The 26,177-nt window shown below is 44.7% G+C and overlaps 1 protein-coding gene across 7 annotated transcripts in view; it reads left to right on the top strand.

The window, feature by feature from the left end:
• SUSD6 (sushi domain containing 6) overlaps positions 1-25,672 on the top strand; it is a 91,617-nt gene extending 65,945 nt beyond the window's left edge. For all 7 annotated transcript variants that reach the window (XM_042047064.1, XM_042047069.1, XM_042047068.1 and 4 more), the window contains 4 exons: positions 17,911-18,108; positions 20,479-20,617; positions 21,741-22,162; positions 23,169-25,672. In XM_042047064.1, the coding sequence (XP_041902998.1) occupies positions 17,911-18,108; positions 20,479-20,617; positions 21,741-22,162; positions 23,169-23,194 (785 nt within the window). In that variant the 3' untranslated portion in view covers positions 23,195-25,672. The remainder of the gene's footprint in view (positions 1-17,910; positions 18,109-20,478; positions 20,618-21,740; positions 22,163-23,168) is intronic.
• The last annotated feature ends 505 nt before the right edge of the window (positions 25,673-26,177 follow it).

The following is a 26,177-nucleotide window of genomic DNA, read 5'->3' as shown; positions in this document are numbered from 1 at the left end:
GTTTTTTGAATAATCTGGCTCTCCCACCTCATCCTCTTTTTCAGAGGATCACAGAATTAAGCTCTTATAATGACATCTTGCAGCGTAAAATCAGCATTTCATTCTGATAGGTCTCTCTGTGATAAGATGGTATTGCAGCTCTTGAAATCAAATTTGAAATGTCCTGCTGGATTTGACAATTTAGACAAAAAGGAACATGTAGCAATGTAGTGGGTACTATTATTATCTACTAACATAGTAGACGTAATAGCATTAAACATTGATGAAACATGCAAAAACTCTCCTTGCAGTTAAATGCTTAAAACCCTCCCCCCAAATCCTATGACTTAAAGTACCCAACCCAAAGAAAAATAAAACACACCTTGCAAACCCCAGCTAACCACACTGTTATCTCTTTTATGGAGCTAGGTGTTTGAAGCAGGAGTTAAAATTATTGTCTGATGTGAGGGAATGCTGGAGCTGAGCAGGAATTTTCTCATGCATGTTTGGTGGAAGATGGCTGTGAGGGGGAACAGTAAGATTTTGGAAAGGAGGAGAAAAAACTGTAAGAAGCTCAGGAGGGACTTAAAATTTCTCCAACTTGATGTTGTAAATGCTGTCTGGAATTACACAGGACAACAAGGAAAATGGTCTCATGTTGTTTTGGTTCTTGTGGTATTCAAGGAAACAGGGTTTGGAACAGCATCTGCAAATCAACTGAATTGTCTGGAAGAACCTGGCCTGCAACGGTCTCTTCTTTTCAGTAAGACACTGTCCTAGACCTCAAGGTCTGGCTGACAGGAAATTATAATAGTATCAATCAGACTTGGCCTGTTGAAGTCAAGAATAATCCAGGTAAAATGTGGTCACTGAGGTGTGATTCTTGGTGCTTTATGTAACCAAAACTCAGTTGAGCATTTTTACACTGTTATGCTGTTAAATGTACATTGCCCTGAGAAATACTCCTGCTGGTTCAGCAAGAACTGACATGACTGGTGATGCTGTATAGATAAGATGTGGCTGAAGGAAGCCACTTGAGAGTGCTGAGCAAATAAGTGCCTCAGAAAAAAAAATGAAATTCAATGAAATATCACAAATAATATTTAAAAAAACAGCCGGCATGCAAGAAGCAGAAGAAGACAGGGTAGCACTGCAAGATGGTAATATGCAGCATTTGCATCCTCAGCCATGTGATAGTCCCTGTTTGTGGCAATAAAGGTTGAAGTAAATTCCTGGCCAGAGAGACCTGTGTGGAAGAACTAGTGAACCATGACATCCTTCATCTGGGTTGGCTTTTTTGGTATAGAAAATGAACACATGAATATTAAAGCAGTCAAAATAACTTGTAAATCTTTGTTGTTGAAATTAATTACATTGCTGACAAGAACCCTTAAATCATCACATCAGATGCTCCAAACTAACTGAAACCATATACTCACAAAGGCAGATAGGAAAGCTCTCTGGAGGGGGAGGCTGAGGCAAGGAGGCAAAACCTCAGCATAGCTGTTAGTGGAGCATGTCTCTAGGCATGGGCCTCTTGTGCATGAGCTCCATCAAAAGCAGCATGGCCAGCAGTTCAGGGGAGGTGATTCTGCCCCTCTGCTCCACTCTTCTGAATACTACATCCAGCTCTACAGTCTCTAACATGAGAAGGACATGGACCTGCTCGGGAGGGTCCAGAGGACACTCAGAAGATGGTCAGAGGGCTGGAGCACCTCTCCTGTAAGACAGGCTGAGAGCTGGAGTTGTTTTGATGCCTGAAGAGGCCACCTAAAACAGAGACTAGACAAGAATAAGGGAATAAAGGTAGGTATTTATTTGAAGGGCCTTCAAAGGTACACCCTGGGGAGACAGAGGCTAATGCCAAGATGGACCCCAAGACGGATGACAGGTCATGAGTTCTTCACCCTTTTATAGGTTTGGTTCATTTGTGTATCAGTGTTAATTCTGCAATTAAAGCTTCAGTTAATGATGTAATTTCCCCTCAGCTTGCCCCCCTCTCAAAGGCTTTTGGTTTATACTTTTTTGGCCTAGGAACATCTGGGTGTCCTTGAAGACAAAGCCTGGAGAGGCTTTGTTATGTCTACCTAGCATGAGAGAGCAGAAGTTAACAGGCTACAAGAAACTTCAGAGTTACACACTAGGCAGTACAGGATATGGAAAATATGGAAGTTAAAACTTAAGGTATCAGTTTCACCTGGAGAAGGCTCTGAGGAAACCTCATTGCAGCCTTATGGTATCTAAAAGGGACTACAAGAAATCTGGAGAGGGACTTTTTACAAGGCCATGTAATGATAGGACAAGGGGGATGGCTTTAAACTGGAAGAAAGTAGATTTAGACTAGATATTAGGAAGAAATTCTTTACTGTGAGGCACTGGAACAGGTTGCCCAGAGAAGCTGTGGATTCTCCATCCCTGGAAGCATTCAAGGCCAGGTTGGATGGAGCTCTGAGCAACCTGGTCTAGTGGAAAGTGTCCCTGCCCATGGCGGGGGGTTTGGAACTAGGTGATCTTTAAGGTCTCTTTCAACCCAAACCTTTCTATGAAAAGCAACCCCATAGTAAGGCATTGTGAGAATCTTTGTTTTGGTTTGTGGCTTTAACTTGGCTTTTTAATTGTTACAGAACAAAGAACCTCTCTAGGTTACCAGGGAATATAAACAAGAAGCAAAGAATATGTACAGTCTTGTATTTCTTACTGCTTAAAAGCAGTGAATTGCAGAGAAACAAGATTGAAATTTAGTAGTCCTTGAGGAGACATGATTTCTTTCCTGAAGATTTTGTTTTGAAAATGGTCATGCTGTAGGGTTGTGGGTTGTATGTTTTATAATTTCTTTTTATGTCAAATGGGCAGAATGGTATTACATCTTTTCCTATGTTTTTATCAGGCATCAAGGGCTACAAATGAGTTCTGTCTTGGCAGTTGCTACTTCTGACCTTTTTTTTTTTTATTACATGCTTTTTAGCTCGATGTTTTGACATGCCTGGGCTTTGATTCCAGTGGCTATAGTGAAAGTGTCAAAGGACAAATAGTATTTCAAAGGGTGAGAACTCCTTTTACACATCTTCTCTGAACACTTTTTTTGCCAGCTGTGGAAGGAGCTTGTTTTTTGAACAGTTTCCCAATCCTGGCTTGTTTCTGTTCAGCTATGTTTACCCTGTGGGTGTTGGGGATATGGAGCTACAAAGACAGAAAGGAAGAATTCACATTTGCTAGGTATGCTTTTGACAATTGCTGTTTCATATCCATTGATTTGCTTAGAGCTGTTGGTAGGGCAAATGGCGATAAAAAAAACAAACACTTGGAAATAAGTACATCTGTATAGCAAGACAGTCTTCTCAAAGAAAGTGGCTGAAAATCTGAATTTTCTATACGCTGCATTTGTATGCATAATACTAAGTTGCCATTTTCTTTCCATGTACCATTTGATCCCCAGCAAACTCTGAGTGGGTGGAATGTGTGGGACTTTGCCTGTTCTGCCAGAGCTGATCATGTCTTCTGTGACTGGTAAATCAAAGTAGCAGCAGCATCCCACCAGACCTTGATGTCTCTTGCTAGTCATGCTCCAGTCACAAAGCAAGCTTACTGATAGCTTCACTGGGTTTCCTCCCTTCTTGCCAAAAAATACTCTCTAATTACATGTATTGCCAGTAAATAGAGATTACATACTGAGTAGGTGTTAAGTTTCAGTGCAGGTTATACAAGGCCTGACACCACCTTTCCTACTATCACCTCCCTAGCTCTTAAAATGCCCCAAACACTGTTAAAGTGTTAGCCAGTTTAGAGAGGTCACAGCTAGCTTGTTTCAGTAGAAGAAACTTCTGACTTTTCTTTGAAGATGAGTTCTTCAGCTTCACTCTATCTTAGAGCTTTTGAATTATTAGAGTTTGGATTGAGTCTGTATCAGCTGATGCGTTCAAAAAAGTGAAGCTCAGACTGACTGAACTTGTAAAAGTGGGAGTCTGTAGGACTGGGATCTCTGGGAAAGGCAGATTTGCCATGTGCAGTACTTCTGTCATTGTGTAGTCTGACATGCCTCCCACTTTGAACAGGATGACTTGAGGAGTGTTCAAGTGGGTCTGGGGTTTTTCTTTATTCTGTCCTGCTAGACTCTGTAAAGAAGTGGTTTGTTGATGCTGAGCTTTTCTAAAGCTGGTAGGAAGGATGACTTAATACCTATGGCTAACCTAACCACATCTAGAGTGAAAATACGACGTGTGCTTAAGAGAGGCTTTCCAGCGAGACAAGGACAATAATAAGTCTTTGCAGTTCTGCCCAGTCAGTGGTAAATTATCGGAATGCTTGTTTTCACAAGTCCCGTGATACAGATGAGTCATTCTTAAAAGGTAAACAGATCTGCTCAGATACTACATTCTGTTATGTTCAGTGGTCCTGAGCAGAGCCAAAAGCCAGAAGAGAAGTATGGCAGAATGAAAAAGTACTCTCCTCTGTGTGTTGATGTATCAGATTGAGGTTTCAGGATCGCTGTCCTTACCCACCTTCCCCTAGCAAAGCTGTCAGTAGATGAATTGCATAGGAAAACTTCAGTAACCCAGAACTCTGAGCTTCCCGGTTTGATTTCCACACAGATGAAGGTGAAACTACATTTAGCACACAGTGCTCTCCTGTGCGCAAGTCATTACTAGATCAGCCTTGGCCAAACTTCCAAATTAGTACTTTTTGGATAGGCTGAGTCAGAAGCAACAGCTGCTGCTGCTGCAAGGATGAAAAATGAATCAGCTGCAAAAGGTTCATTAGTGAACAAAGGAGGCCTACCAGGGCAGAGCTTTAAAGTGACTTGCCTAGTGTATCTAAACTCAAAAATTATTACTTCAGAGATTCCCATGTCCCCTTGGACTTTAGGACTGCCTCATGAACAGACTCATGACTGTGCAATGATCTTTGTCAAGTCTCAGAGTAAACCATGGCAGAACTGGGATTACAAGGTGGGCATGAACTGGCCTCTAGGGTAAGGAGAAGCCAGTTGTTGTGGTGGTTGGTGGTGTCTGCTTGAGTTCCACCTCATGGTGGAAGGGGAGCAATGGACTCCTACTGCTGTTGGTGTTACCAGGCAAGTGATACGTGTCATCCTGAGCTTGAGTGGCCATGCTGGACTCCACAACAGGATCGTATTTTGGGAAACTCTCAGAGCAAGAACTTCTAAGGCCTTACTGGAAAAAGAAACCTGATTGCTGTACTAGGCGGAAGTTTCAGGAGTGGAAGTTTTGTAGTCATATGGAAATCCAAAAGCAAGTTAAGCCTCCTGAGGCACTGCTAAATTGAAGGCCTCCTGTCACTTGCTGGTAGAGACAAGTTTTGCTCTGCTGTGCTGTTATGGTATGTTTCCCTGGTGTTCTCACCTAGTGTCAATAGAGGGACTGTATCCATTTCAGTCAGGTCAAAACCTGGTGTCCAAAATCAGCATGAACATCATATTATGCTGAACAGCATGGTTATGCTTTTCCCTACACTGTCTCATTGTTCTTGCTGAAGTGTGAGATGGTTTTCATGACACCAGAGCCCCATAGTGGGTATCAGGCTTTTATCCTAAAAAACCACCTCAGGGTATTGCTATACCCAAACTGAAAAGCCATTTAGGAACAGACAAGGAAACAATGGGATATATGTGCAGGTCACCCCTGAACTGAGACCAATTTTTAGTTTTATAAGTTTTGAGAAACAGGTAAGCAGGGACAAGATGACAAATCAAAGCTGTATGAAGTAAGTTCCTGCACAGCTGTCTGTTTCTTTTTTGTAAGACCATCAAATTATTTTGACAATTCTTATTATTTTTTAAATAATCTGCTCTTTGTTGCAACATAAAATGAAATTTAGAACTGGAAGAGCTGTCAATGAGAAAAAGAGATGCCTGTGATGAGTGTTAGCTGCCTCTGCCCTGTGTGACAAACACTTTTGGCTTTATATTTCTTAATCATCAGAATTTCAAACAAAAACCCATATGCAACTTTCTTAGGGGGACCTTCTTAATCAAACTTTTGAAGGGGGAGGAACCCACTCACATGAGCCCACAAGGCTACTGGGGTTTGGGTTCAAAAGCTGAATCTGGAACCCTGCTGATTATACAAAGTGTTGTTACAGCACTTGCTTAATTTCCTTCTTGGAACATGTGGAAGTAATTATAGGGTGGCTGGAAGAAGGCACAGGGAGGCTGGATGTTACAGCGGGGATACTGCAACACGTGTATCAATCAACGAGGCCCGTGGAAAGGAAATATCTATGGACCTATTCTTGGTAGATGTTTCAGAGATGTTTATTTCTCCAGCCGCAGGGCCGGGGCTCTGCCGAGGAACTGCTCAATCACGGGACCCGAGGGTCCCTGCCCACACAGGGGAACACAAAACAATCGATGGGGAACGAGGCTGAGCAGGGGCAGGGAAATCCCGTGTCTGTCCCAGGGCCCCTCTGCCAGGGCTACATGGCAGGGGGAGGAGACCCCAACAGCTGGAAGCAGCCTTAGAAAACAAAAGCAAATGAAATGTGGGCCACTTGTAAATCTGTATTGTGCCCATGGGTGGGAGCAGGTTTCTGTATTAAATTAGCTTTTTTGCATCCACTGTACTGCTGACTCTAACTGCAGCCCAGATGCAAATTGTTTACACTGTCCTGGCAGTATGGGATGCTATAAAGTATTGGTCAGCTGGTCTTCGTCTTTACAGGACATGAGTAAGCTTCATGAGCTTCCACATACATCACCAATAGCTTTAATTTATGTGTGTGTGTGCAGCAATAAGATTACTTTATCAGAAGATCTTAAAAGTACTTCTGCAGTTGTTCCCGGTTTGCTTCCTCCTCCTTGTTAATGTTTCCGGAATTAATTTATCATCCTGGCTTTGTTTAGAAGCACCAGGCTTTTGTCTTACGATGTGGTGTTATCCTGATGTCCAGAATGCCCGGCACAGATGAGAGCCCTGCTGCAGCCAGCCCTGTGCAAACATAAGGCAGAGCCAACTCTGAAAAACTTGGCAGTGTTAGTCTCGGAGCCTGTCAGGCTGAATCACTTGGGAATGTATCTGAGGGAAGCATGTTACAGGTGGGCCTATTACAGGGAAAATAATACAGTTGTCACAGTGAGTAGCACTCTTCTAGGGAGGCAGATGTGCTGCTGGAGTGCAGTTGTGTTTGGTTGCTGCTTTCCATCACAGAAATCTTCCTTTCACAGATGCGTTTTTTGTTAGACCTGGAATAGGTCTAACATAGCATACAGCAAAGGCTGTCCTGTTTTGGAGGGAGAAAGGAACTTGGAAGGTGTAACGTTTATTTTTCTGCTAAAATATCAGTGATAACTGGGAATTCTTTACCTGAAGCAAGCCTTTTAAAGGGCAGAGAGAAGTATGTTTTATATCCAGACAATCTGTAGCACTGTAGAAGCACCAGTGGCAGCTTCCTATAGCCCAAACATTTTGACTCTGGTAGAACATAAATATAATTTGCATTTTAGACTAAGCTTTGATGCTAATGGTTTTCTTTTTAAGAGATAGATAAACTACTGGGGGAAAAAAAAATCATATTTCTAATAGAAAGGCAGACAAGACCCATAATTAATGTTGCACTAGCAGGCTTCCTCCATGGTTGGCTAATCACAGCTGAGTGTTAATAAGCACAGAGTTTTTTTAAATACTGTTGTAACATGTTAATTAAGATAATTCGTCTCTATGTGTCTCTTGAGTTACCAGATGGCGACGGCATTGGTGGAAGGCTGCAATTAGAGTCTTTTCTTTCTTGCTTTTTCTTCCCCTGCCCTAAGGGGGGAAAAAAAAAAAAAGAAGGAAAAGAAAAAAAATGCAGCTTTAGTGTGTATGGGATGGCTGTGAGGGGTGCCTGGTACTGTACACATTTTAAGTGTTTGTGTCTAATTATATAACTGCACAGCTATATGATTATATATACAAATCTCTTTGCTTTGGTTCTTCTCATTTACCCACATTATGACATTAAAAAATAATAAGCCTCCTCTTCAGAGTATGCCCTTGCTGGGGAAACTGTAATTTCCCTGTGAAGACTCCCGTCCTGCTCAGTTTGGTCTTCTGTCTTTGAATTCAGAATAAGCAGCATCTGGAGCCAGTAAAGACAGAGAGCTTATTTTTCAGTGGACTTTGGCCTCTGCTTAATACACAGAACCCAAAAGAGGGTTATGTTTTGCAGTGTGTTTTTAGGAAGGCTTAAAATATTTTAGGGGCAGGGTCAGTGAGAAGTGTGTGCACTCACAATGGAGGCCTTTTATTGACTTCTGCCTCCTGTAAGTTAAATATAAAGAGGTCCTTTAGCCTCAGCTGTTGTGACTGGGCCCCAGCAGCAGCTGCTGTATCGGGTTTGTCCCTTTGGGAAATGGCCCATCTGCTCATGTGCTAGAGAAAGCCAGAGTGCCGAAAAGGAGCAGATTCAAAATCTGTTCTCCTGCTTCCAATCCTCATCTCCACCCCAGAAATTACAGACCAGTGGAAAACCTGGGCATCTGGTAATCTCTATTTTATGGAGTGAATCCCGTCTCTGGCTAGAAACACACCAAGTTGTCAACTGTTGCCAGCTGGCAGAGGATGGCTTCAGTCTGGGTCCCTTCTCACATGATCTGTCTGCAGCTACTGTGTTTGTACAGTTAAAGCACACAGGTTAGTCCACTGGTGGGCAGTAAGCAAAAAAACCCCAATAATACCTTGAGCTACCTGAAAGGGGAGCAAAGCATGCTTCACCTCCACCAGGAGGGATCCACTTGTCCTCTAGGGAAAAGGCTTTTTAATGACTGCAGCACACATTTGTGTTGGAATTTCATTGTGTGGGCTAAAAAATGCTCTGAAGATGGTGGAAAAGGGCAAAATCTCAAATATTATTCCCAGATCAGGTCCTTGTGCTTCTTGGAGCCAGCCTGCCAAGAGAAACCCGGGTCTAAAGCGTGTGGATCTTTGTGTTCGGCACAAACCTGCTGTTACAAGCAGTGACATTTGTCCCTGAAATGCTTGATGAGCCACTTCCTAGCCTAATATTAATCCAGGCTCTCTGCCTGGGAAGGACAATGCAGGAGCAGAGGGTGCGTAGTGGGAAGCTGCTGTGCTGAAAGCTTTTGAATGCATCCAGGCAAACATGGTTAGTCGGAAACCTGAAGGTATTTAGCACTCAGAAATGGAGCTGGCACTCTTGCTGGAAAATGTGGGTGGAGGTGACTGCTTTTCTATCTGCCACTAAAGCACATCCCCTTGTCATTGCTTTCTCAACAGGAAGGAAGGTGTGGGTGGGGAGCAGCAGGGCTGTTGATCAAAGCTTATCAAGGTGTTTTTTCTCTCCAGACCAACTGCCTCGGAAGTGTTTCTTTCTTTGGTAAAAGACGGTGTTTACTTGACCTATCTAGTCTGAAAGGGGTATGAAATGGTAACAGACTTGCTTCTTACTAAAACTAAACTGCTGGTGAGGGAGGGGCTGCCAAAAGAGGCTTCTGCTGTTTATAGGCTGGTTTGTGTGTACAGGGGAAGAGAAGAAAAACAAGGATCTTGCCTCTATGGATTTCACACTGAAAGTGAGGCTGGCTAGTCATCTTCCTCCATCATCTCCCTCTCTGCAGAAAACTCCTGGAGCCAAACACCAGTCCTGTCTCAGACAGAAAGAAATCTTGTGTGTGACTGAACGCCCTGGTGTAAGAAGAAAAATTCCTGACTGAAAAAGAAGCTTGTGGAATTTTTTTGTTCTGCAGTCACCCTGTTTTCCCCCTGCTCCCCCAGAGAATGACACAGCAGGAGATTTGGGTTAGAAGGACATGACAAGTAGCTCTATGTTCTTTGAATAAAATAGGTGTCTATATATTTTTTAATCTTTTTTCTTCTCAAGGCAGGAAACCACTTTTAGCCTAGACTCGTCAGAACATAGGGGATAAAGTTGTCATGAGAAAAGCAGCTAACTTGGACATGAATTTCCTGTCTGATAGTTCCAAAGGGTTTACAAAATAAATCCTTGTTGTTGAAAATGGCACAAATGCCAGTTGCATGTGTTCCTTTGGTTTTGGTGCTACTTTTCAGGTTTTTTCCTCTCAGTAGGTGCATAGTGGAATTTGAGTTCATCATATGCTAGGTAAGGATCTGTCCTACCTTAACAAATGCGGAAGTGTTTGAGACAATGTCTTCTCTTCAAGGAAAAGTTATGCTGAAAGACAAAAAAACCCCACCCAAACCCAAACAAACATACCAAAACAAAACCAAAAAAGACCCAAACCAAACAAATTTAATTAAAGTTACTTGCAGTGTGTTCTCTTAAGTGTAACCTGGGGCACTGGAGTCTGTCTGCAGCACTGGGAGGCTGATGTGTTCCTCTAGTTGCTCAAGCAGCTGCTAAGTCAGCTCAGTGCTGTGGCTGACTACCCTGCTGCTGTGGCTAAGGACAGTACTGACGCTAATATCTGGCTGGATTACATTCATGCTTCTCTGAGTACTGGTGACAGAGGCTGGGAGTATATCCAAGTACTGGGCAAAGGGAGAAGTAAATTCTTTCCTTATTGGCTTACTGAACAACCAGGAGATTAGCGGAGAGGTTGAGTAGCACCCTGCTGGCAAGAACTGAAATTCTGCACTGAGAGAAAACAATGTCTCTTCTCCCATTAGCAAATATGGCCAGAGCTCTTGTTAGGAAGCAACTGAATGCATTTGCTAAAGCCAAACCCATGTTCAGTATCACCCCTGAGTGGGATCTGCAGGCAACACTCTGCTAGAATTGCCAGACCCTACAGAAGCTGAAGAGAGCATTCTTGCTGCTCCCTGGCTTGCTCTTCTAGGCTGCTGACTGCATCAGGCTGTCAAGTTTTTATTGTGAAAAAGCATTGTGTAAAAAAAGATGAAGCCCTGTGTATGAATTTGCATGCAAATAGCAACTGATAAAAACCCCACTATTGCTACAGGCCCATTCAGGGCACTAACTGGAAAAGAACTGTGAATCTGGCTCTGTTGTATTCAGCATGGTGTTAACCTGAAAATGCACAGCATCTGCAGAAGGCTTCAGACGGAATTGGTATTTCAGACCACCCATTTAGCTGTGGCAAGACCCAGATTGAAGGTAGGAGTAGAGAGGGAGTGTTACTCCCCTAGAGTTTGGAAGGTCCTTGCCAGAAATTAGTAATAGCTTTTGCAGTTCCCTCAGCTATACTGAGGTGATGCATACATGAATTATCCAAGTTGAAAATGAAAGTTTCTGTAGCAGGGACAAGTAACTGGAAGATACGGATATCTCATGTTTATTTTGAGTGCTTTTCTAGATACGCTGTTTGTAAGGCTGGTGACGAGTCCTGTCTGAGAGAATAAAGGTGACAGTGTTTTGGAGAACTGGAGACTTGGACAGAGAAGTTCTTGCCACTGTGGAATGTGCTGAAGCACAGCTTTTAAGAGAGTGAACAGGCAATGACTGTGACCAGGAGGAAACCTTCCTGTGTGATAGGAGATATGAGAAGAGACAAAAAGGTGGCAAGCCAACCTTTTCTGAGTGACTCCACAGAAATCCTACTATAGGACAGTCAAAGTAGTACAGGAGAGCTAGGATGAGGCTTCAGAGAAAACAACATGAAAGAAATGGCATGGCCTCTAGCACTGGAACAATTTAATTGGGTGCTTATGTGTTCTGCTTCACAAAGATGTTTGCTCACCAGGTAAGACCTGCTGACATGAGACATCATGACAAGTTTAACCAGACTAGCCAGGGGAATATTTGTCTTGATTACGAGGGTGGTTTTTGTTTGTAGGATGTTTTTCTTCTGAGAGTCTTGATAGTATCTGTTAAATGGAGTAAAAGTTGTAGATGAAGACAGAGAAGTACTGAGCTTAGCATCTTCCATTTCCAGTTTTCACATCACACAAAAGTTGTGATAGGTCTAAAAGGCCAGGAGGTGTTAACAACATCCGAGCAGGGCACATGCTCAGGGTATCCAGCAGAACAGTTGTTAACACAAATGGCTTCCAAAGTGCTTCAGCATAGACCTGTATGGCTCCTCTGACACTGCTCTGGGGACAGTCAAACCTGCTAGAGCACTTGTGTAGTCAGTCAGGGATTTATCTGAGGTTGAGTCCAGCTTCCTCTTGAAGTTGCTGGGATTTGGGCCTGACTCATGTAAAGAGGCACTTTAATTTGTCAAAACTGTTCCTGTCCCAGTTTTAGTGACCTTTGTGCCCTGCTGTGGAGAAGAAGAAATATTACTGGATGTTCAGTGCAAAACATCCTATTGTTAAGCTAAATGCAGTTGTCTGCCCAGGTAAGGGGAGCAGTGCCATGGCTTGTTTTCCCTCAGTTACAAACTTACAGTTAGGCACTCTGGCAGATCATGATTAGAAGGGGGTTTATGCTTGCTTGGTTGGTTGGGGGGTTTTTTTGTTTAGTTGTTTGTTTGGGTTTTGTTTGTTTTTCTCATAAGAATGCATTTTGTTAAGGAGGATTGGGTTTTCATCTCTGTGTAGTCAGACTAGCCAGTAAAACATGTTAGTGACTGAAAAACAGTTCGGGTGCTTGGTGCAGAAAGGAGGGGTGTAAGATCCTTTGTAGAGTCCATGAATCTTACTAGTTGAAAAAAATAAAAGAGACAGTGCCAAACAAATAAGACTGTAGCAAGGTCTTGGACTTCTGTGTGGTGGTGTGCCTGTGCAAAGAAGGTTAATACTGGGGAGCTTTTATAATTCTGTGGCAATTATCCAGTCAGATTGAAGTATGATTTAATCTTTCTTTGTATGTGTAAGTGGAGTGTATTGTTCTTCGTCCTTGCCATAACAGGCTCATCCTGCTTGAGCTTTGTAAATCTTCTGCTTATCTGTGAATTTCACTCTCAGTGATCAAGAATCAACTGTGCTCCTGTCGTTTATGTTCTGAGCACTTAAACCCCTCACTTTTGTGTCAGCACACAACAGACCACGTGCTTCCATCTGTGGCATTGTATATGACCGTGGCTCGGGTTTGTGTCTGTTACATTATGCTGGAAATACTTTTAGTTCTGCATCAGGTTGGCGTTCAGGACCACTGCTCAGCTTCAGTTCAGCCAGGACATGGAAGAACCATTTCATCCTTTGGTGATTAGTGTAATCAACTTGGCCAGCTGACATCTCTTACTGTCTCTAAAAGAAGCTGGATTCCAGCTCCTCACAGTTGTCTGTGAATCTGCTGGAAGAGGAAGCAAGTGTGGCTTGCTACTTGAAGCAGAGCCTTGGGAAAGGGAGCTGGTGAAGGTACAATGTGATGTCACTGTTACTGCAACAAAAAAGAGGTTCCCTAGTGTTGTGGTGATTATTGTCAAGCTGGCAACAGCTATTCAAAGAACATCAGAGCAGTTAACTCTCCTTGAAGGAGGACAGTATTTTTTCAAGTGACCAAAACACAGAAAAATATGGTGCTTACAGGTGATTTGGTGGGAAGCTGGGTGGAAGTACATGCTGGCTTAGTATTTTTTTTCATTTGTATATTAAAAAATTGTCTGTATATTAAATACCTAGTGGTTTGGAATGGCATTTGCTGAAGCTCCAGTGCCTAACTTAATTTCTGCCTGTCAATCTGGAAATGACAATTTCTTTACCTCTGAACAGAGTTCAGTGATGTTCCCTTCCTGTTTTCCAGCAGTGTATGCTGGCAGAGAACCAGCACTCTCAGGAGATGTCATAAACTTCAGTACCTCCTAGAAACAGGGCCTTTGGGAGTATTTGCTCCCTTTGCACACAGTGGAGAAATGCTTAAAAGCTATTTCTGTGCATCCTCAAAGCTTGATGAATCAAGATCCTGGCAACAGCTTTGCAAGCCTAGAATGTCAGTAACCCCCTAGGAAGTTGGTAACTTCTGTAACTTGGCTCTCTTACTCTTCCCTGCCTGGCATGAACATTTGTTTTAAGATGTCTCACAAGCCCTGGGATACTTCCAAAAACATGTGTTTCAGGAATGGAGTTGATGAAATTCCTGCATGTATCTTTCTGTTCCCAGTACTGAACCATCCTTCCACAGCCATGCTCCGGAGTGTTCACACAGGCAGCTCTTCCCATCCACCTGCACCTTCTGGCTGCTAACCACAGCCAGGAGTGGGCTGCTCTGGGTGTGCATTCTGGTAGCAGTTGGTGCACACCTTTTTTCACCCCTGAAGTGTCAGTGGTTTATTCTGTGGACAGCAGTAAGTGGGATGCTCTGCATGGTTTTGTATTGCTGTGAATATACCAGTGCTGCAAACTCAGGACGTAAGCTTTGCTGCTGGGGACATAAAGGGTTGTGCAGAATCAGACTTGGGCTTTTTCTTCGATTAGCCCCAGTTTAGAGTGCACACGTGGAGGCAGTTGAAGAAACCGAAAGCTCAGGGCAGTGAAAGCTTAGGGAATAGGTCACTGCATTGTCTGTCCCAGGCATTCTGGATGCCTCTGTTATGCTCGACTGGGCCCTGGTTTGCAGAGGTGCTGCATTCTGTCAGAGATGCCAGGGAGAGGGAGCCAGTCCAGGAGGGAGCCAGAGGTATTTGACTTTCTCAGTTTTTCAGGTACCACCAGTCCATCATCTTAGCCACCCAAGCCTTGCCTTCAGCAATTTTCAATGCCACCAACACTGTCTAGCAGACCTCCCCAAAGCTGCAGGCTCTGAGATGCTTTGTTCCCCTGAGGTTGCCTTGCAAAGGACAGTCCAGGATCAGCTTAATCTTGTTGAGGGTGGACGGTGTTGATGTTCTGGCTGCGTGATCCAGACCTTTTTTATCTATTTCCCAGCACACAGGCAGTGTTCTTCCATCACAGTGAAGGTGACATTTTAAAATAGTTGTGCACTCCTGGATGCTGTGATGACAAATGAAGGTTGGGGGTAGAGGGAAGGGGAGGTGGCTAATTCTGCAATCTCTTCCCTGTGAATAGGGCAAGTCAGGCACAACTGCCTGAACACACTTATCAGCTGCTTCTGTCCTTTCCTGTGCCAAGTGGTCTGTGGAGGTGAGGAGGAATCCAGTTTGCAGTTGCATGGCTGTGCATCTCCTGAAGACCTTGCCTGAAAAGGCCGAGTCAGGGTTCTGCAGGTGCTTGATGTGGTGGTATTTCCAAGCCTTTGAGAGCGCTATTCCAATGTAAATGAGCGCCTGTTTCTTGTTGGCTGGCTGATTTTTGTACATAACGGAGAAATCTCATCAGTGTAGGTGGCACTTTATGACAGAAGGGGAACCAAAAGTGAGCTGCTTCTGTGTGCAAAAGGGCTCCTAGTGCAGTGGCCAGGCTTACACATGGGCATAGCTCAGGAGGAAAGGGAACTGTGGGACTGAGCTCTTTGCTGCAATCAGCAGAACAATGTTGTGCACAACTCCCAAGTAATTCCAGGTACCTGTTGTGGTATGAAAAGGTGTAGGGAAGATGTCCTGTCTGCTCTCGAGTTTTGGCAACTCCACCAAGTGCCTAGAGAGAGGTACGTGTTAAGTGCTAAAAATATCTCTGGTGCTCAAATGGGTCCTTGCAATTTAGCAGAAAAACCTCTCCTGGACTGCAGATGAACCAGGGCATTTGTCTGTGTGCTTGAATGTGAAATGTGCCATTAATCTGTTGCTTTGGCTGATCCCAACTGCCCTGAGATGCTGCACGGGCTCACAGTGAAAGGAGGTTTAGACTCATAAGGTGCAGGATTAAAACACTGGTTACAAAATTATTGCAGAAAGAAAAGATAAAAAACATGGAAGAGGTAACAGTTAAAACTCAGAGGCACAGGACAGTGGCTTCTCTGAAGCTTATTTAAGAATAAATCCCCTCAAGAACAAAGTCTTCTTGAGAAGCTGCTGCTTAGACCCCTGTTAACCTTTTCTGAAGAAGTAAATTGAATTGCAGTTATAAAGCTGGCAGAACTCATACCAGAGCATTTTTGGCTTCAGTCAGCACTTCATGTCAGGGTTTGTTGGTATTTACAAGCACTACCTGTGCTGCATTCTCACATGTGATTCGGTTCAACGGTCGCTTGCACTAAGGCAGTGTGGCAAATTTTTCCACAGTGAACGAATCTCAAGTTTTCTTTTGCTTCTTAAATCTTGCTCAAAATCCAATTACTTGAACTTTGCCCAGCTGTTTGTTGCTGTTTGTCCCACAGTAAATGGGTCACTTAGAGGTAGAACATGACAATGTGTGCTCTGGGGTTTTAAGGACAGGCCTGGGTCACCATACTCTGATGGAACACCCTGGGTGGGTTGACTGATTTTCCATGCCCCAAAATATCTCAAGAGGGATCTATGATGTATTTTCCTTTATGAACTCTGGGAAGCTGATGTGAATTTTAAGGGAAAAATCTGGATTTCTCCATCTTTCAGCCAGGCAGATACATGTTGTCAGCGGAAGTTATTGGGGCTGTTCTGCAGGGTCATTGTGACCAGCCAGAAGAGAGGAAGTTCTGAGCAAGACAAATATCCTGTTTTCAGTGCAGTTTCCTCAATTTTGGTTTGTTATTTTTATTTGAATGGCTGTTGAAAATTCTGCAAGAAAAGTTCTGGCATGTGCTATGCCTATACCCACTAGTCAGGGTAATGGAGGTGCAAAAAGGAATGTGAAGCACCTTCAGCACTCCAGAGTTCCTATAGGTAAACAGAGGGGTTTTTTAGAAATGTTTTCATAATATACTGAATTCCTTTATAAAAGTAGACTAGAATACTGGTCTTAGGAGACGTCCTCTTGAGGTGATCAAGTCCAACCTTTGACAGAACACTATTACAGCTGGTGGTGGGGTCCGAGGCTGTGACCCAGGAAGAGGTGACTGGTCCGGGGAGATGGTCCCGAAAGGAATCGCCTGCCCGAGGTTCGATGTCTTCCTCTCAGCTGCTGGCAGAGGAGCCCTTGCAGAAGCTGTCAGCTCTTTAGTGATTATCAGCTCGTGATTTCAGCTCAGCTCTGCAGGGCAGCCTCCAGGCCAAACCAGACCAGAGAGAGAGACGAGAGGACCCGTATGGCTGGTTCCACACGAAGGTAGCTTTATTGTGGGTTCTCTCTGGCGAAGGGAAGGCCAGGGACAAGAGCTCTCCTCCCCACAGAGGCGAACTGGTCTTCTTTTATAGGGATACAGGGGATCAGCAAGGGGACCAATGGATTACAGAGGGTCTGGGATAGACCAGTGGGTTACAGAATGATCTGCATAGGGTCTCCCAAAGGATTGTGGGTCTACTTTTCCTCACCATGACTCAAAAGTAGTCACCTTTCCAGGGAGTCCTGCTGCGTGATTGCGAAATGTCTTATCTCAGCAGACATCCCTCCAGGGCAGTGGCTGGGCATATCCCACAGAACACCACCATGTAACTAAACCATAGCACTAAGTGCCATGTCCAGTTGTTTCCTGAACACTGCCAGGGATGGTGACTTCACCACTTCCCTGTGCAGCCTGTTCCAACACCTGACCACCCTTTCAGTAAAGAAATTCCTCCTACTGCAGCAAAGCTCTGTTGCCAATCTTGTTGGTGGCATATCTATGTAAAATAGTGAAAATCTGTGTGCTTTTACAGGCTTCTAGGGTGCCTTATGATGGGGCAGGTCTTCACCTTGACACTGCGTACCCATAGTACAGAGGGGGTTTTGCATTCCTCATTTGTTTCAGTAGGTCTTGTGCTCTTCCCCTGCCAGACTAATAGGAAAGCCTGGTTGTTAGGTTCACCCCAGTCTCTAATGAAACAGCTATGGGGAAAAGATAGCACTAAGGATTTCCTGGGTCTCTCTCATGTGGAATCTCTGTTGCGTCACTGTTCAAAAATATCACCAGTTTGGTGCCTGCCAGCTGGACTGTACTACTGGGATAATTAGCAGTATTTAGCAATCACAGAAACTTATCAGAGGTGCTTTCTACCATTGTGTTAACAGCCTTTCTTCTCGGTTTTAGTAGTTTCTTAATTTAGTGGGTGTTTGTTGGTGGAAGTCTGCCTGTGTGTCATATATACTGTGTAACAGGTGTCTTCCTCTGAGATGTCCTTCATGCTGCTTTCTCTTTTACCAGATTGTCCCCAGCCACCACAACCTGAGAATGGAGGCTATAAATGCCACCCTAGCCCTTGCAACAACCCTCTGACTTCAGGCAGTGTCATAGAGTATCTGTGTGTTGAAGGCTACATGCTCAAAGGAGATTATAAATACTTGACCTGCAAGAATGGAGAATGGAACCCAGCCATGGAAGTCAGCTGCAGGCTCAGCCCAGGTGAGCACTCCCTGACTCTAGAATTGCCCTTGTTTTGACTTTTCAGATTATCTTTAAACACTTAGTGTGATGCTGGGGAAGTCCATATGGCTGTCTCTCATTGCTCCAGCAATTTCATAAATGCAGCTCACAATCATGACTCTTTCTTAAAAATGTCTCTTCAGTAGCAGCCCATCAGATGCAGACTTAGTCCCTAATACAAGCAGAAAAGCCATGGAAAGGAGTATAAAGTAGGCAACTTCTTACTTACGTGGAGCCTCTTACCTTGAGGCTCTCATCCCAGGAATGGGGGAAACACTAATGGAAGCATTTTCCCTGCTGTCTGGTTTTCCTTGATGGGTTTGACAGTACATCTCCCTCAGTGAGTCTGTCCACATGTGTGTGCATGTGTGTAGAATCAGTCTTCCTTGCAAACAGGTTAAGTAACTGTTGGCTTCCTGTGTCAAAAAGCTTGATGGTGCTGCTTTTCACTGTACTGGCAGGAAAGGACATTGCTGACAAATGATTTCTGCTTCTCTCCAAATAGAAGTGGACAGCTTTTGCTTTGTGTCTCTCCCAGCTGAACAGGAATTCCTCCATCAAAGCAGGGAAGTGAAAAGGTTTGCAGGAAAGTGTTCATCATACAGCTCTTAGTTTGCCTACTACTCTTCTGGTTTTAACAGTGGGTATATTGGATAAAGGGAGAACTCCCTCCCCTCTTCCAGGTGGGCTTGTTGATAGAATCTTACTACTCAAGTCATCCTGAGCCAGCAGGATGTACACTTTGGAATTAAGTCTCATAATATATAAAGCAAAATGTGTCAGCTTAACTGGAAGGAAACAGAAAAAAAAAAAAAAACGTACCTTCATCAAGCTCTTTATGAAGTTCACTGCATACCTGTGACCTCTGGAACATCCTGTCCTGTCCCAAAGACACTGTCTTTTCAGTGTCTCTGCCATTCCAATAGCCCCTTCCTATGATTTATGAGGAAGGATCTGGGAATTTACCTGGCAGCAAATAGATCCTGAAGAGGCTTTTCAAATTCAGCATAAGCTTCCTTTCCACAGTGATCCCCCTTCCCCTTGCTGCACGCAGGCTGGAGAACAAAGCTGTGCTATTACACATAGTATTCCCTGAATGGCGTTCCTGCATGGTGGTACTTGGTCTAGCTGAAAGATTGTGTTGTGATGAGCAGAAATCCCTCAGATTTCTTTAGCATCTTGAAGATCAGTGGCATTATCAAAAATATGGTGTTTCAAAAGTCTGACCCAATGAAAAAGCTATTGCTTTCACAAGACAAGCTTTGAATCAACTGTTCAGGGTCAGAGATAGCTGAGTCTTAACTAGTGGGTCTCTTTCACAGGGCTAAAAGGAGGAGAAGGAGGTGGGAGACTCTAGGAAGGCAGTAGGTCTTAAAATGATTGGTAGGGGTAAGATCCTACCTGCTCTATATAGGATAAATTAAGTCCCTAGCAGTTATCACATGTTTTGTGCAGCTCTGAGCCTGTCAGCCCCATAGCCTTTTGGCAGTTTATTGTATGAGTTAGTGACATATTTTTGGTGTATGAGATGGTAAATGTTCTGGAGTGCATCCTGGATAGTGAGCAGTTTGAGACCATCATGTACTGATGCTGAAAATGGAGCATCTCTATTTGCCTACCCTTGTTCCTGTTAGTGCCCTGAGAAATGCTGAAAGTTAAAATCCTTACTCAACCCTATTTGTCACAGAGAAAAATCTGCCAGTCACTGTTGGGTTTTTTTTTTTTTTTCCTGGGGAGACATCAAGCTACTTCTAAAAGATTTCAAAGAAACAAATTCAAAACAACTAAACCAGTAGGTTTGACCCCAAGAGATGATGCAGAAAATTGCAAACTAGGTTTCCATCTTAAATACCTGTTTTGGGCATAGATTTCAGGCTGTAGGCTTAAAAAGAGTGATCATCTCAGCTGAGAAAAAATGGTTTTTGGAACTTTTTCTATTGTTTGGCCTAAAATATGCTGCTTATTGTGCTAGATAATTATTAGCCTTGCTGGTGATATCGGGACATTCTCTAGCTTTTGCTCAGGCAGATGTGTATGTAACATGACCCTTACCACCATCTGTCAGTTCCCATGGCCTGCTTGCACTGCTTTTCTGTTTGCTCTGTGTTTTTCCAAAGGACCCTTGTATGTGCCTGTTTCATGTTAGGTTCCCTTTACAGCTGATGGAGAGGTGTCAGCTTCAGCTGCAAGCTGAGATAGGTGGTGTGCCTTGACTGTGTGGGAAACTCGGGCTCCTTACACACACCCCCAGGTGTAAGTCCTGAGGAGCAGTGTGAACGTTTTTCCTTCTCTATGGCAGTTACTTAAGGGAGTGGATCATTTTACCTTGTGTTCCCCTTGGTTTTGTAGAAAAGGACTCTCCTCCAACAATTGGAGTGCCCACGCTGTCCATAGTAGCCTCCACAGCGAGCTCCGTTGCCCTGATTCTGCTGTTAGTTGTGCTGTTTGTTCTGCTGCAGCCGAAGCTGAAGTCGTTCCATCACAGCAGGTAAGTGTAGCTGGGCTTTGGAGGGGCTTGAGGCACACTGTTTCTTTGCAGTAGGAACCCGTTCAGGTAGTTGGGTTAGACCTTTGTTTTGGAGCAACTTAGCTCCTTGCTTCTCTGTTCCTCTCTTCATCGCCTCAGTGCCATCTCTGCCCCATGCTACTGATCCAGCATTTTTCTGAAATGGTGTTCTGTGATCCCCACGTGCAGTCCCCATTCTTATGTGCTACCCAAGGAGTGACTTCCTTGTGCTTTTGCCTTGGCTTTGAACAGAAGAAATTACGGTCCTTACTAGCCTGGCTATAGATCAATTTCCTGCCTCTTCTAGCCTTGGATAGCTACTGAAGTCTGTGTCTGGGTGTATATATGTGCATCTTCCCCAGACTGTGGGGTCCTGTGGACCTGAATTTAGGCAGTACTGCTCTTTAGATACATGTGCAAGTCTGCCATCCTTCTCTGCTGCAGGAGGAGAACCCTCGTGGCCTGGCTTTGTGGGTGAGAGGAGGGACCTAGCCAGAACACTGCTGCCAGCTGAGGCAGACACTCCAACAGTGGGGAGGTTGAGAGGTGGGGCCCTGGAGTCTGCCCTCTTCTGAAAAGGCCCAAACTACTAGAAAAGAAAAATTTACTCTCGGGCCTTATGAGGCCAGGTGATTCATGCTGTGCCAGAGCTGTCTTCCCCACCCTGCCAGGGGCTATCTGGCCAGCAGCAGAGGCAGTGGAACAGACAGTGCTGAGTGTTGTGGAATGTAGCAGTGCACCAGGCTGGACTCAACAGTGCTCCTTGCTAAGAGCACAGAACTGAGTCATGATCTTTGTCAGATTTAGCTGTGGAGGTTAGTGGGGGGGAAGCACTGTAAGCTTTTCAGATCTTGCTGCTAAATCCATCGGGTGCCATGAATTACAGCCCCTGCTCATGTTTAATGGCAATTCACAGTAGGGCTGCAAGACTGCTTGCCTGACCTTGTTAAACCACCATTCAAGTTTCTGTCTGTTCTCCCTTGATGGTGAGAATTAGAGTTCTGCTATGGGAGGTTACTGGAGTTGTTGGTAATATATATAATAAAATAAATACTCAACTTGATTTATTTTTTTTTCTCCCCCTTTTTCTTTCTTTTTTTTTGAGGCGAGACCAAGGTGTGTCTGGAGATCAGGTCTCTATTATGGTGGATGGTGTCCAAGTGGCCTTGCCATCCTACGAAGAAGCAGTGTATGGCAGCACAGGGAATTGCATTCCACCCTCGGACTCCCGAGTGCAGATCGTGCTGTCAGAGGGAGCTGGACAGAATGGACCCAGAGAGATGCAGCAGCCCGACCAAGGGGCCCACAATAGCTTTGAAAGAGAAGATGAAGCCCCTGGACATTCTGGACTGTGTGAAGCCAGTGGTTCCCAGCGCTCTGAAACTGTTCTTGTGCATCAGGCTGCTACCTCTTCCTGGGTAGCTGGCATGGCTAGCAGTAGACCTGTACACAAAGAGGTCCAAGATTCAGAAAGCAGTGACATACAGAGCCTTTTATCACTCACTTCCTCTGAGGAATACACAGATGGTAAGTGACTTGTGCAAGGAGCACTAAATGAGACCCTTTTAGGAGTACGTTCTGCAGTTGACTATCTGGGATGAAAACGGCAAGGGATGCCCCTATGTGTGTCTGCCACTAGACCAGCTTTTGAAAAGATCCAGTCTCCATAGCATGTTTCACCTCTTAAACATGTAAGAAGTATTTAATACTTTCTTCTGAAGAATTCAGTGTTCTCAGACTGGGAGCCTAGGGCAGTTTGAGCAAGATTGCCTACTGCTTACTCTTGTTTTAGCAAAGGATTTTCAGAGAAATCCAGTCTCCAGCATCATAGGGCAAGAGCAGTAAAATAACTATGTTTGTGGAAACTTGAGTTGGTGGGAGCGGGAGGACATGCTTGGAATACAAACCCTTTGTGATGTTTGGGCTGCTTCATTTTTAGACTATTTTAGTCAGCAGCTTCCTGCCACAGAGCATTCAGTGCTGCAGCCATAGCCTGCAAGACTTAAAGAGGGATGTGCTTGAACGTACTGTAGAGGGCAGAGGGGCAAGTCTGTTGAACAGTCAAAGCATCTTTTATTCCTCACTTCTGTGCTGTCCTGAAGGAGTGGCTTTGCAATGCCAGAGCTGATGTGAAGGTGTAGCTTAAGGTTGCTTCTGCAGGGTCTGCTGTGTCTTAGGCAAGAAATGTAACTGGCTTGTAGATAGCTCAGGGCAGAACTCGCACTTTCCACGGTATTAAGAAATATTTTGTGCTAGGAGGGTCATGGAGGACCAGATAGACACCAGAGTGGTGATGGAGTCTCTGTCCTTGGGAGTTTTTCCAAGGCTGGAGCTGGTGATGGTGCCACTCGCAGGGGCAGGTTGGAGCAGAGTCCTCCAGAGTTCCTTTCTGCTGGGATGTGATGAGAGGGAGACCACTGCATTGTCATGTTATGGAAGTGCGAGCCTGTCTTGCTTTCAATAGTAATTTCTCTGGTGTGTGTTGAACTGCAGAAATTTGACTACTTTTCCTTTTTTTCTCTCCACTATTCAGATATTCCCTTATTGAAGGAAGCATGAGGTCTGCTGTGTTTGTCCAGTCTTCTCCATCTTGGATTTCTTCCTCCTCCCCTCTCCCTGCCTTTGGGACAGAAGCACTCTGTGCAGTCTTCCCCATCCTCGCAAGCTGTACCCTGGATACCTCCAAGAAGAGATGCCCTCAGCTGAAGATCCAAAGGATGTCGCCAGGTTGCCTCCTGGACGCACCAGTGGAGTTGGTGCAGCGCTGGCTTCCCCATTCCATCAGCATCAGGGGCTCAAGGAACAGAGTGGATTTGAGCTCTCCTCTCCCCTTCCCCAGCCAGATGTTTGACAGCAGTCTCTGAAGAGCTGCTCTTTTCTTGTGCCTTTCTCCTCCTCACACCGGCTTGTTGCAGCTTATCAGCCTTTCTAGCCCTTCTGTTGCCCAGAGAGCAGGGGCTAAACCCGCTTGCTCGCTGGGTGCAGACACAGTTTAAATATACATATATATGTTATATAGGCTCTTCTTCCAGCATCCTCTTTGTGACAGGGCAGGACAAAACGCCTCACTGGGACTGAAACTGGGCTTGGGAGGGATCGCAGTTGAGGGGCAGCTTGTGGTGTCTAGAAGAGCCTCACATGAGGTGGTCTGTGTGACAGCGGTGCACAAAGAGTTCACTGAGAATTGCTTAAGCACTGAAGGCTGAGAAGTCCAACATGTAGGAATGCCCTCTGCCCCACCCCTGCAGGAGTCCATTCCTGAAAATCACTTTCTCTCCTCCTTCTTCCTGTACCAGTGCAGCCCACTGGAAGAGGTTCAGGTGTTTGAAAATATCAAGACAAAAAAATAGTGAATTCCTAGTGCCATTGGTGCAATCTCAAATTCCTTTTCCAGCCACAGTAGGTACTTGGATCCTGGGTAGCTGCCATCTCAGAGGCTGGTGTGTCTTCCTAGCTTTATACAGCAAAGGGTCTGCTGTTTTAACCTGGTGGGCTCCAATGGGCCCAGAGAGAAGGGCTCCTCCCTTGTGGCTGGGGGTAAGCAGCATTTGTAAAGCTTCTCCTAAACACAGTGCCAGCCTGTTGCTGTGAGGGAAGGTTGAGTACACTGACAGCAGTGCTAGAGAACACCACAGCTCAGCCTCAAAACTTGCTGAAGTTTCGAGGATTGTTTTCAGTTCTGGTAGTAGGGAAGAGAAAATTCAGAAATATGTGTACCTCTGCCTGCCACAGTTATCTACAGCAGGGCAGACTGTCCATGTTGGGACTCCATATCTGCAGGAAGTCACATCTGTCTGGGGTAGGTGTCCAATCCAAGTGCTGTGGTGGTTGTAAGGTTCCTCACTGAGGTCTGGACACTGTTCCATGGGATTGGTTTCAGCAAGAAGAGTTGGCTTCTTAGATGCATGTACCTTGTCATAACTGTCTTGAAATAACCAGGGAAGTGTTTGCCCTGTGAGAAGCTGCTAAATTTTTGAGTTGAAGGAGCAAAATGTCATGGCCTTACACATCATGTGGTAATGTAAACAGGGATGCTATTTTTGCTACTTTGCTTTTGATTTACGATTCTCACCATCCTCATCCTCATTGCTACAGTAAAAAGTATTACAGCACTTGACAAAAGTGATACAACATCTTCACATATAAAATCACTGTGGCTTAGCTCCAGTTCTTTGAAATGGGGATTGGCCAGAGTATCCAGCTATGTATCTGCTATTCTTTTTCCTGAATAGCTGTTAAATCCAAGGACACATGGAAACAGTGTGTGCTTGTGGATGGAAGAATCCTTTTTTCCCTATCCTTGTTATAGAGAGATGTTAATTTAAAAATACAGTGTTTTAAACATCCTTCCATCCTTGCTCACATTATCTTGCATTAACACAAGAATTTGATAAATCCCATTTGGATGGTTTAGGTATTTTTTGTTCAGTTTGGATGGTGAAAATCCTGTGTCATTTTACAGTGGGCTGTGGTGTCCAGCTTCAAGCACTGTAGAGGACAAATGCTGTTTCCACATCTGCTCTTGGAATTTTAAAAAATAAGCATGGGAATGATGTGTTTAGCTTTTTGACTGTTGGAAATGGTCTAAGCTTGAGTAAATTCTCCTCCGTTGGCTTGTCAGGGGTGATGGAGGGGTTGAGCAAGTGTAGTGGTAAGGGAGTGTGGAGGAAAGTCTGTGTGACTTCTTTCCTGCTGCCTAACCAGCTTGGAGCAGGAGTTGCTTTTTATGCATTTAAGGTCCTGTCTGCTCAAACTGACCCTCAGCAATTCAAGGTATAGAAGTTGGGAACGTGTTGCCTTCCTGTAAGGGGCAGTGCTAGTGCCGGGTTGGTGGGAGAAAGTGGAAGCTGATCCCAAGGCCTGACCTTGCTCTGGACAAGCACGTGCACCGCCAGCAGAAAACACATCCTCTGTGGCCTGGCATCCTCTCTGCTGTTGTAAAACAAGCAGCTGCTAGCATGGGAGAGAAAATTCAATTTGGGTGGGGAAGAAAAGGAAGCAAGCTCTACAAAAAGGGAGTGTTTTAATTTCACAGAATCACACAGAATTAACTAGGCTGGGAAAAACCTTTGAGATCATGAAGTCCAACCTATGACCGAACACCACCTTGTCAACTAGACCATGGCACTGAGTGCCACCTCCAGGGATGGTGACTCCACCACCTCCCTGGGCAGCCCATTCCAGTGCCCAATCACTGCTTCTGTGAAGAATTTCTTCCTAATGTCCAGCTTAAACTTCCCCTGGTACAGCTTAAGAGTGTGTCCTCTTGTCCTGTCACTGGTTCCCTGGGAGAAGAGGCTGAGCCCCACCTGGCTACAGCCTCTTTTCAGGGAGTTGTGGAGAGTGATAAGGTTTCCCCTGAACCTCCTCTTCCCCAGGCTGAACAACCCCAGCTTCCTCATAGGATTTGTGCTCCGGAGCCTTCACCAGCCTTGTTGCCCTTTATCTGGATGCATTTGAGCATCTCAATGTCCTTCTTAAATTGGGGGGCTCAGAACAGGACACAGCACTCAAGGTGCAGCCTCACCAGTGCCAAGTACAG

This window comes from Corvus kubaryi, unplaced genomic scaffold (genome assembly GCF_017639235.1).
Source record: "Corvus kubaryi isolate FWS band 111438036 unplaced genomic scaffold, C.kubaryi_AGA036_p1.0 66, whole genome shotgun sequence".
NCBI lineage: Eukaryota > Metazoa > Chordata > Aves > Passeriformes > Corvidae > Corvus > Corvus kubaryi.
The sequence above is the reverse complement of the archived record's forward strand: the minus strand, read 5'-3'. Positions and strand labels throughout refer to the sequence as shown.